The 12,530-nt window shown below is 49.0% G+C and overlaps 1 protein-coding gene across 1 annotated transcript in view; it reads right to left on the minus strand.

Moving 5' to 3' along the window:
* Positions 1 to 12,530, minus strand: part of LOC134929556 (ATP-dependent translocase ABCB1-like) — a 270,024-nt gene that overhangs the window by 64,892 nt on the left and 192,602 nt on the right. Inside the window, exons 17-18 of the mRNA XM_063925150.1 lie at positions 2,915 to 2,998; positions 574 to 777 (exon numbers count right to left, since the gene is read on the minus strand). Of these exons, the coding sequence (XP_063781220.1) occupies positions 574 to 777; positions 2,915 to 2,998 (288 nt within the window). The remainder of the gene's footprint in view (positions 1 to 573; positions 778 to 2,914; positions 2,999 to 12,530) is intronic.

The raw sequence follows: 12,530 nt of genomic DNA on the forward strand, positions 1-12,530 counted from the left end.
ACCGACGGATTCGCAATATTGCGATTAGACCTCTCTTAGCAGTTTCTGAGTAGCTCCAGACTTACTCGGCATCTGCGATCAGTTCAGTGCTTGTCGTTCCTGGTTTGACGTCACAAACACACCCAGCCTTCGCCCAGACACTCCTCCGTTTCTCCAGCCACTCCCGCGTTTTTCCCAGAAACGGTAGCGTTTTTTCACACACACCCATAAAACGGCCAGTTTCCGCCCAGTAACACCCACTTCCTGTCAATCACATTACGATCACCAGAACGATGAAAAAGCCGTGAGTAAAACACCTAACTGCATAGCAAATTTACTTGGCGCAGTCGCAGTGCGGACATTGCGCATGCGCAATAAGCGGAAAATCGCTGCGATGCGAAGAAAAATACAGAGCGAACAACTCGGAATAACCACCCTTGTGAGGTGTGAAAGCACCTGCAGCACAATGCACGAGAGGACAGAGAGTGACACTGACACACAACATGAGCGGGAGGCCTGCTTTTCGGCCTCATGGAAGCCAGAGTCATATTGCCGGCACTGGTAATCGGCAATGTGAGAATGCAGTGTACTCACTTTCCCCGCTACTTCCAAATCAGCTTTGTCTTTCTTTGCATGCCCAATGAATACTTTCATTCTGATAATGGAAGAAATTACCACGACTGGTACGATTACCAGCATCAGAAGGGTCAGCTGCCAGCCATAGATAAGAGATATAATAATGGCAGTGCCCATGTTTGCAGTGTTCTGGGCAAGCAGTGACAGCCTGGCTCCTGTTGCCTACAAAAGATAATAGAGATCGTAAAACATTCAGTTAATTTGGTTTTTAGACCATACATACATACATACATACATACATACATACATACATACATACACACACTCTATATGACCACATACACCCTACAGTCCACACTTCATATGGTAGTTCCCAACTGTCTCTGTGAAAATGGAGCATGGCCTTGCAATATGGAACAGCAACTAGCTAAGGACTGTGATTAGGGCAGATTAATGTGAACTAGACAGAGTTAAAGAAACCAAGAATATGGGCACAAGCGACCAATGGTGTCTGTAGTAAAGGAACGTAAAATTATTTTTATATAAAAAAGAGCATATTTATTTTACACGAGTAAACACACTGATATACTTTGATTAAAAAAATGCTTAAGCATAAGAAGTCATAAAAAATGCATAAAAAATACACGAACATATAAAAAGGAGAAATATCTAAAAGTACAAGGTACACATCAGTTTGTAGTAAATGTGTAGAAAGTGCTTATCTTAAGTTCAGGAGGTTGATCTGGGAAAGATCATGGAATGTCCAACGCGTTTCGTCCTTCAGGACTTCATCAAGGGTAGACAGAGTTAAAGACTGAAATGTCATCATTTTTCACAATGGTGTTGGTAAATACACCCGTTTTTAGATGGATCTTTTCCAACAAGGATCAGGCTGGAGCTAGTGCGTACTGATTATGATGGCTATGAAATTGTGTACAGGTAGGGGGTCGCAGAGATGTGTACAGCACTGTATAGGGGTGAATATATGAATTTAGGGGGTAATTCCAAGTTGATCGCAGCAGGAAATTTTTTAGCAGTTGAGCAAAACCATGTGCACTGCAGGGGAGGCAGATATAACATGTGCAGAAAGAGTTATTGGTGGTCATTCCGAGTTGTTCGCTCGTTATTTTTTTATCGCAACAGAGCGATTAGTCGCTAACGCGCATGCGCAATGTCCGCAGTGCGACTGCGCCAAGTAAATTTGCTATGCAGTTAGGAATTTTACTCACGGCATTACAAGAAATTTTCTTCGCTCTGGTGATCGTAATGTGATTGACAGGAAGTGGGTGTTTCTGGGCGGAAACTCGCCATTTTATGGGTGTGTGTGAAAAAACGCTACCGTTTCTGTGAAAAACGCGGGAGTGGCTGGAGAAACGGGGGAGTGTCTGGGCGAACGCTGGGTGTGTTTTTGACGTCAAACCAGGAACGAAACTGACTGACCTGATCGCAATGGCAGAGTAAGTCTCGAGCTACTCAGAAACTGCTAAGAGAGGTCTAATTGCAATATTGCGAATCCGTTGTTCGCAATTTTGAGAAGCTAAGATTCACTCCCAGTAGGCGGCGACTTAGCGTGTGCAAAGCTGCTAAAAGCAGCTTGCGAGCGAACAACTCGGAATGACCTCCATAGGCCCTACACACATGCCGATCTTACTGCACGATATGAACGATCTCGTTCATTAATGAACGAGATAACGTTCATATCGTGCAGTGTGAAGTCACCAGCAATGAACGATGCGCGGCCCCGCGCTCGTTCATCGCTGGTGACATGTCGGCTGTGCATGCAGGCCAATATGGACGAGATCGTCCATATTTGCCTGCAAGTCTACGGAGCCAGGTGACGGGGGGAGTGAAAAAACTTCACTCCCCCCGTCACTGCCCCCCCGCCGCCGGGTCGCCCGTCGGCCGTATCGGCGTCTGGCACCTCGGCGGCACATCGTCAAATGTGTAGGGCCCATTAGATTTGGGTCGGTTATTTTATTTCTGTGCAGGGTAAATACTGGCTGCTTTATTTTTACACTGCAAATTAGATTGCAGATTGAACACACCCCACCCAAATCTAACTCTCTCTACAAATGTTATATGTGCCTCCACTGCAGTGCACATGGTTTTGCTCAACTGCTAAAAAATGTCCTGCTGCGATCAATTTGGAATTACCCCCTTAGTTCTGTGCGGGAGCAAGTGTGGCCGATATATGTCCACTGCCTGTCAAATCACAATGTAGAAGAGACTGGCACAGATATGGCTGTGTGCACTCACCATAAAGTACATATTCCAGTGGCTACTTTGCTTTGAGATAGCATTGGGTTCACTGTACAGCAATTATCATGTTAGATATACCATGCACAAGTACTGTACTTACCCCTTGGACCTGGGAAGCGTCAGTTGCCAGTCTTGTGGCTAAAGCCCCAGTGCTGTTCCTACTGTCATCAAACCAGCCAATTTCCTGCAATGTGACACACCATTACTCAAACAGGGAACCAGCCTCTTACAAGTTGTTGGTTTATCCCAATATATATGCTATTTTCATTACATGGATCTGATTCAGATTTGGGAGTAGAGTACGGCTGGGTACACACCTGATCAACACGTCGGTGGACTCCCCGTAGTGCAGACAGAGCGGCCGATCCAGGTAAGCATACACACTTACCAATTGGTCGCTCAACGTGTCGGTCAGGAAACCCAGCTGGGCGGGTTTGAATTTGCCCGTCCAGTTGTGACGTCAGCTCCTGCTTCAAGTAAGCGGGCTGTCAGCGGACCACCTGTACACACACAGCCAGATGCACCAATATAACTTCAGATATATCGGCCACCAGCTCTGCTACATAGCCATTGTGATGTCTGTGAATGACGTCGTTCACAGACATATCGGGGGTACACACCCGCCGACAAGCTTGCAATATATCGGCCGTCCAATCGAACAAAAGCTGAAGTGTACAGTATTGCAATATAAACATAAAGTAGTCCAGCATTTATGAGCTACATGCAAAAGCAGCCAGTATTTGCCCTGCATGCAAAAAATAATTTTTTTTAAATAGTAGAAAAAATTATATATATATCTCCTATATATTAGCCCAGATCTGTGACTTTGTGACTCATTTGCTAACGCCGGGCGGAGTCACATAGCTGGGCGGAGTCAAGCCACTGGGCTAATCTGGGCTAATTATATAGGAGAGAGGATAGGAGAGATTAGGAGATAGCCATAGAAGCTGCCCTATTGTATATGTGAGCAAAGCAGCCTCACCAGCCATTGGTGGAAACTCACATGCGGACTCCCCCACCCGCAAACCATGATTAAGAGATAGCCATAGAAGCTGCCCTATTGTATATGTCAGCAGCGCAGGTTAGATCACAGCGGCCGCGATTGTGCAGAGACAACTGCACCAGCCTAAGCAAACGTGGCTTCGCCCCCCTCAACAGCCATTGGTGCACACTCCGATGCGGCCACTCCCCCTCAACAGCCATTGGTGCACACTCTGATGCGCCCCCCCCCCCTCCCCAGCCATTGGTCCAAACTCCCATGCGGCGGCATGAGAGTTTCCACCAATGGCTGGTGAGGGGGGGGGGGGTGGCCGCATCGGAGTGTGCACCAATGGCTGGTGAGGGGGGGCGGAGCCGCAACGGAGGCTTATCCTAGTGCAATTGTCTGTGCACAATCGCGGCCGCTGTGATATAACCTGCGTTGCTCACGTTGCCATACAATCTACCCTATCGTATATGTCAGCAGCGTAGGTTATATCACAGTGGCCGCGATTGTGCAGAGACAACTGCACCAGCTTAAGGCTCCGTCGCGGCTCCGCCCCCCCCTCGCCAGCCATTGGTGCACACTCAGATGCGGCCACCCCCTCACCAGTCATTGGTCCAAACTCCCATGCGGACCCCCCGGAAACCGTTTCTGGAGTCTCCCTTCGTCCAGCCCCCTGCACACTCCGACCGACATTGGCCAGACGCCGGTAGGACGCGCTGTGATTGGCAGCCTGTGCAGCTGCTACTGGAATACCTGCCTCCTGAGAAGGAACACGAGGGACAGCCTGTACGCGCCGTCAAGCCTGCAACTGAACCACACCAGGTAAGCGGTCTCATACCCGCGCCAGCACGTTACCGCGCCATCTCGGCCCCGGAGCCCTCCATTGCTTGCAGCTTCATCAAGGGCCTGACCACCGCCGCAATACTGTGCACACATATCGGCAGCCAGCATTGTCACTGGCAGCCTGTTCAGCTGCCACTTTAGTACTTGCCTCCTGCTGGGTGCCTGCTCACACAGGGAGACGCTGCCAGACACTACAATAACAAACGAGGGACAGTCTGGTAAGTTGCCTGTGCCCTCCCTCCCCTGACACTGAGCCCCCCCAGGTAGCCAGCGTCATCCCCCGGACCCACTATAACACTAGGTCATTCATCCTCCCCTGCATCCGCTCTTCACGCTGTCACAAGAGGCTACGCCCTCTTACCCATCGCACACCCTTTCCCCATACAATACGTAACGACAAACAACTTTAAGCTTAAAGGTAATACTCCATATCGTACAAATATTCGGCAAACAAAGTACGTACAGAGGTTGCAGGGGCGTAGCACCTTTCCGCCGGTGTGAAGAGCGCCCATAGGGCGCAATGAATCACCTAGTATATATATATATATATATATATATATATACACATACACACACAGACACAGTATATATATTTATTTGCAGTGCACCCCTTTCATTGCAACATGGGGCCTAATTCAGACTGGATCACTGCAGCAGCAGCCATCGCAGTCTGAATCCCTATGCCAGCGCAGTGGCGGATCCAGACAGGGCAGAAATGGCGATCGCCCACCCTACACATGCCCTCCACATGCCGGCGCCAAGACGGATGGCCGGGTCCCATTACCGGTACAGGACTTCTGCCCGGCGCATCCACAACAATCATCTGCGGCAGCTGCAGGCATCACTGACAGCTCACCGCCACTGAGAGTCTGAGAGCAACTTGCTGGGGCCGGGGCAGTGTGTCACTCACTGTCTTCTCTGCGCCCGGCTCCCATCCACTGGCCTCCTCCTCAGTGTCATCATGCCTCTGCGCGATGACATACACTGTCATGCGCAGTAGGCATTTGAGGACGCCAAGACCTGAGACTCCTTCAGGGGCAGGCGCAATTTTCACAGCAGCGGAGCAGGACCGGACCCCAGAGAGCTGTGATTGCCTTACTGATTGTGTAAGTGTTTTGGGAAGGGGAGCTGAGTGGGGATGAGTTGGTGTAGGTGTTTAGGTGACAACGAACAAACACTAATAAACACCACTTGCTATAAGTGTTGTAAGCTCAGCCATGCTCTTCTGCAGCTTAAATATGGGGAGGGCAACAAAAAGGATATACCTGTGTAAGTACGGGACACCAAGCATAAGATTAAGAGCCATCACACAGGTTTGGCTTTTGTGTGAACTTAAGCTAATAACGCCCCAGCCTGGTCAGGGTACTATATGTTGAAGTCGAAAATATTATACCCACATGCATCACGTACAAACACCCACACAGAGTGGCCTCCGTGCGTGTGCTTGTTCTGCCGTGCGTGTGCTTACTCGCACGCTGCGTACATTGGCTCGCGGGCCTTGCGTATTAGCGCATGGTATGAATAAATAAATACAGTAGCATACGCATACGCATAGAAATGCCACAAAGACATATTCTATATTTTATACACATAGGGGGTGATTCCGAGTTGTTCGCTCACTAGCTGATTTTAGCAGCATTGCAAACGCTAAGCCGCCGCTCTCTGGGCGCCAGGCAGAAGTCCTGTACCGGTAATGGGACCCGGCCATCCGTCTTAGCTTAGCAGAATAGTGAACGAAAGATTAGCAGAATTGCAAATAGAAATTTCTTAGCAGCTTCTGAGTAGCTCCAGACCTACTCACAAATAGCGATCATTTCAGTCAGTTTCGTTCCTGGTTTGACGTCACACACACGCCCAGCGTTCGCCCAGCCACTCCCCCATTTCTCCAGACACTCCCGCATTTTTCCCTGACACGCCTGCGTTTTTCCACACACTCCCAGAAAACGGCCAGTTTCCGCCCAGAAACACCCACTTCCTGTCAATCACACTCCGATCACTTCAAAGATGAAAAAAATAAGAATTTACTTACCGATAATTCTATTTCTCGGAGTCCGTAGTGGATGCTGGGGTTCCTGAAAGGACCATGGGGAATAGCGGCTCCGCAGGAGACAGGGCACAAAAGTAAAGCTTTTCCGATCAGGTGGTGTGCACTGGCTCCTCCCCCCATGACCCTCCTCCAGACTCCAGTTAGGTACTGTGCCCGGACGAGCGTACACAATAAGGGAGGAATTTTGAATCCCGGGTAAGACTCATACCAGCCACACCAATCACACCGTACAACTTGTGATCTAAACCCAGTTAACAGTATGATAACAAAAGGAGCCTCTGAAAGACGGCTTCCTACAACAATAACCCGATTTTTGTAACAATAACTATGTACAAGTATTGCAGAATAATCCGCACTTGGGATGGGCGCCCAGCATCCACTACGGACTCCGAGAAATAGAATTATCGGTAAGTAAATTCTTATTTTCTCTATCGTCCTAGTGGATGCTGGGGTTCCTGAAAGGACCATGGGGATTATACCAAAGCTCCCAAACGGGCGGGAGAGTGCGGATGACTCTGCAGCACCGAATGAGAGAACTCCAGGTCCTCTTTTTGCCAGGGTATCAAATTTGTAGAATTTTACAAACGTGTTCTCCCCCGACCACGTAGCTGCTCGGCAGAGTTGTAATGCCGAGACCCCTCGGGCAGCCGCCCAAGATGAGCCCACCTTCCTTGTGGAATGGGCATTTACATATTTTTTGCTGTGGCAAGCCTGCCACAGAATGTGCAAGCTGAATTGTACTACAAATCCAACGAGCAATAGTCTGCTTAGAAGCAGGAGCACCCAGCTTGTTGGGTGCATACAGGATAAACAGCAAGTCAGATTTCCTGACTCCAGCCGACCTGGAAACTATATTTTCAGGGCCCTGACAACATCCAGCAACTTGGAATCCTCCAAGTCCCTAGTAGCCGCAGGTACCACAATAAGCTGGTTCAGGTGAAACGCTGACACCACCTTAGGGAGAAACTGGGGACGAGTCCACAGCTTTGCTCTGTCCGAATGGACAATCAGATATGGCTTTGTGAGATAAAGCCGCCAATTCTGACACTCGCCTGGCCGAGGCCAGGACCAACAGCATGGTCGCTTTCCATGTGAGATATATCAAATCCACAGATTTGAGTTGTTTAAACCAATGTGATTTTAGGAATCCCAAACTACGTTGAGATCGCCCAGTGCCACTGGAGACATCAAAAGGGGGTTGTATATGCAGTACTCCCTTAACAACTTCTGGACTTCAGGAACTGAAGCCAATTTCTTTCTGGAAGAAAATCGACCGGTCGAAATTTGAACCTTAATGGACCCCAATTTGAGACCCATATACACTCCTGTTTGCAGGAAATGTAGGAATTAACCTAGTTGAAATTCTTCCGTGGAGCCTTCCTGGCCTCACACCATGGAACACATTTTCACCTAAGCAGTGATAATGTTGTGCGGTCACCTCCTTCCTGGCTCTGACCAGGGTAGGGATGACCTCTTCCGGAATGCCTTTTTCCCTTAGGATCCGGCGTTCACCCGTCAACGCGGCTGCGGTAAGTCATGGAACAGACATGATTCTTGCTGAATCAAGATCCTTTCTAGTATCTCTTGAAGTTCCGGGTACCAAGTTCTTCTTGGCCAAACCGGAGCCACGAGTATAGTTCTTACTCCTCTCCTTCCTATCATTCTCCCTACACTGGGTATGAAAGGCAGAGGAGGGAACACATACACCGACTGGTACACCCACGGTGTTACCAGAGCGTCCCAGCTATTGCCTGAGGGTCTCTAGACCTGGCGCTTCATGTGGGACGCCATCATAACCACCTTTGGTCTTTCCCAACGGTTTACAAACATGTGGAAACTTCCAGATGAAGTTCCCACTTTTCCGGGTGGAATTCTAGTTGTCCACTCCCGGAATGAACACTGCTGACAGTGTTATCACATGATTTTTCGCCCAGCGAAGAATCCATGCTGTCATTGCCCTCCTGCTTCTTGTGCCGCCCCGTCTGTTTACGTGGGCGACTGCCATGATGATGTCCTACTGGATCAGCACCGGTTGACTTTGAAGCAGAGGTCTTCCTAGGCTCAGAGCATCGTAAATTGCCCTTAGCTCCAGTATATTCATGTGGAGAGAAATCTCCAGACTTGACCACACTTCCTTGGAAATTTCTTCCCTGTGTGACTGTTCCCCAGCCTCTCAGGCTGGCATCCGTGGTGACCAGAACACAGTCCTGAATGCTGAATGTGCTGCCCTCTAGAAGATGAGCACTCTGCAGCCCCCACAGAAGAGACACCCTTGTCCTTGGAGACAGGGTTATCCGCTGATGCATCTGAAGATGCGATCCGGACCATTCGTCCCGCAAATCCCCCTGAAAAGTTTTTGCGTGAGATCTGCCGAATGGAATCGCTTCGTAAGAAGCCACCATTTTTCCCAGGACTCCTGTGCATTGATGCACTGATACTTGGCCTGGTTTTAGGAGGTTTCTGACTAGGTCGGATAACTCCCTGGCTTTCCCCTCCAGGAGAAATACCTCTTTCTGGACTATGCCCAGAATCATTCCTAGGAACAGCAGACGTATCATCGGAAAACAGCTGCGATTTTTGGAATATTTAGAATCCACTCGTGCTGTCGTAGAACTACTTTAGATAGTTCTTTTCCGACCTCCAACTGTTCTCTGGAAACTTGCCCCTTTCAGGATATCGTCCAAGTAAGGGATAATTAAGATGCCTTTCTTCTTTTAAGAATCATCTTTTCGGCCATTACCTTGGTAAAGGCCCGGGGTGCCGTGGATAATTCAACGGCAGCGTCTGAAACTGATATTGACAGTTCTGTATCACGAACCAGAGGTACCCTTGTTGAGAAGGGCAAATTTGGACATGGAGGTAATCCGTGATGTCCAGGGACACCATATAGTCCCCTTTTTTCCGGTTCTCTATCACTGCTCTGAGTGACTCCATCTTGATTTGAACCTTTTTATGTAAGTGTTCAAAGATTTCAGATTTAGACTATGTCTCACCAAGCCGTCTGGCTTCAGTACCACAATATAGTGTGGAAGACTAATACCCTTTTCCTTGTTGTAGGAGGGGTACTTTGATTATCACCTGCTGGAAATACAGCTTGTGAATTTTTTCCCAATACTGCCTCCCTGTCGGAGGGAGCCGTTGGTAAAGCAGGCTTCAGGAACCTGCGAGGAAAAAATGTCTCGACTCTCCAATCTGTACCCCTGGGATAATACTTGTACGATCTAGGGGTCAACTTGCGAGTGATCCCACTGCGCGCTGAGACTCTTGAGACTACCCCCCCACCTCACCTGAGTCCGCTTGCACGGCCCCAGCGTCACGCTGAGGACTTGGCAGACGCGGTGGAGGGCTTCTTTTCCTGGGAAGGGGCTGCCTGCTGCAGTCTACTTCCCTTTCCTCTATGTCTGGGCAGATATGACTGGCCTTTTGCCCGCTTGCCCACATGGGAAACGGAAGGATTGAGGCTGAAAAGACAGTGTCTTTTTCTGCTGAGATGTAACTTGGGGTAAAAAGGTTGGATTTCCCAGCTGTAGCCGTGGCCCCCAGGTCCGATGGACCGACCCCAAATAACTCCTTCCCTTTATACGGCAATACTTCCATGTGCCGTATGGGATCTGTATCACCTGACCACTGTCGTGTCCATGACATCTTCTGGGAGATATGGACAACGCACTTATCTTGATGCCAGAGTGCAAATATCCCTCTGTGCATCTCGCATACATATATATAGAATGCATCCTATTAAATGCTCTATATCAATAAAATATTTTTAGTCAGGGAATTCGACCAAGCCAACCCAGCACTGCATCTCCAGGCTGATGGCGATCGCTGGTCGCAGTATAACCACCGTATGTGTGTATATACTTTTTAGGATATTTTTCCAGCTGCCTATCAGCTGGCTCCTTGAGGGCGGCCGTATCTGGAGACGGTAACGCCACTTGATAAGCGTGTGAGCGCCTTATCCACCCTAAGGGGTGTTTCCCAACGCGCCCTAACTTCTGGCGGGAAAGGGTATAACGCCAATATTTGCTATCGGGGTAAACCCACGCATCATCACACACTTCATTTTATTTTATCTGATTCAGGAAAAACTACAGGTAGTTTTTTCACTCCCACATAATACCCTTTTTTGTGGTACTTGTAGTATCAGAAATATGTAACACCTCCTTCATTGCCCTTAACGTGTGGCCCTAATGAGGAATACGTTTGTTTATTCACCGTCGACACTGGATTCAGTGTCCGTGTCTGTGTCTGTGTCGACCGACTGAGGTAATTGGGCGTTTTTTTAAAAACCCCTGACGGTGTTTCTGAGACGCCTGGACCGGAACTAATTGTTTGTCGGCCGTCTCATGTCGTCAACCGACCTTGCAGCGTGTTGACATTCTCACGTAATTCCCTAAATAAGCCATCCATTCCGGTGTCGACTCCCTAGAGAGTGACATCACCATTACAGGCAATTTCTCCGCCTCCTCCAACATCGTCCTCATACATGTCGACACACACGTACCGACACACAGCACACACACCTGGAATGCTCTGACAGAGGACAGGACCCCACTAGCCCTTTGGAGAGACAGAGGGAGAGTTTGCCAGCACACACCAAAAAACGCTATAATTACATAGGGACAACCTTATATAAGTGTTTCTCCCTAATAGCATCTTTATATATATATTTATATCGCCAATTAGTGCCCCCCTCTCTGTTTAAACCCTGTTTCTGTAGTGCAGTGCAGGGGAGAGCCTGGGAGCCTTCTCTCCAGCCTTTCTGTGAGAGAAAAAATGGCGCTGTGTGCTGAGGAGATAGGCCCCGCCCCTTTTCCGGCGGGCTCGTCTCCCGCTCTTTAGTGAAGTTTGGCAGGGGTTAAATATCTCCATATAGCCTCTGGGGGCTATATGTGAGGTATTTTTAGCCAGTATATAGGTTTACATTTGCCTCCCAGGGCGCCCCCCCCCAGCGCCCTGCACCCTCAGTGACAGCGTGTGAAGTGTGCTGAGAGGAAAATGGCGCACAGCTGCAGTGCTGTGCGCTACCTTTAGAAGACTGTCAGAGTCTTCAGCCGCCGATTCTGGACCTCTTCTAACTTCAGCATCTGCAAGGGGGCCGGCGGCGCGGCTCCGGTGACCATCCAGGCTGTACCTGTGATCGTCCCTCTGGAGCTGATGTCCAGTAGCCAAGAAGCCAATCCATCCTGCACGCAGGTGAGTTCACTTCTTCTCCCCTCAGTCCCTCGTTGCAGTGATCCTGTTGCCAGCAGGACTCACTGTAAAATAAAAAACCTAAGCTAAACTTTCTCTAAGCAGCTCTTTAGGAGAGCCACCTAGAATTGCACCCTTCTCGGCCGGGCACAAAAATCTAACTGGAGTCTGGAGGAGGGTCATGGGGGGAGGAGCCAGTGCACACCACCTGATCGGAAAAGCTTTACTTTTGTGCCCTGTCTCCTGCGGAGCCGCTATTCCCCATGGTCCTTTCAGGAACCCCAGCATCCACTAGGACGATAGAGAAACTTTGTTCTGCCGTGAGTAAATCTACTAAGTTTTGAGCTAAAATACTAACCGCATGCGCACTGCGAACCATGCGCATGCACATTTTTGCCTTAATCGCTCCATTGCGAAAATCGGCAACGAGCGAACAACTCGGAATGACCCCCATAGTGCATTATTTACACTATACACACCAGCAACATACACTTGCTTAGAATGTATAACAATGGAGGTATTCAACTTTACAGGATGTGATGGGACAGAAATAGGTCAGAACATAATGTTTGGTTTCCACATGTACAGTAATTCAAGGGCAATATTCCGATCGCAGTTTGCAGATAATCACATGCTCCTGCGCCAATA

This window comes from Pseudophryne corroboree, chromosome 5, assembly GCF_028390025.1.
Source record: "Pseudophryne corroboree isolate aPseCor3 chromosome 5, aPseCor3.hap2, whole genome shotgun sequence".
In the NCBI taxonomy this organism is placed as follows: Eukaryota; Metazoa; Chordata; class Amphibia; order Anura; family Myobatrachidae; genus Pseudophryne; species Pseudophryne corroboree.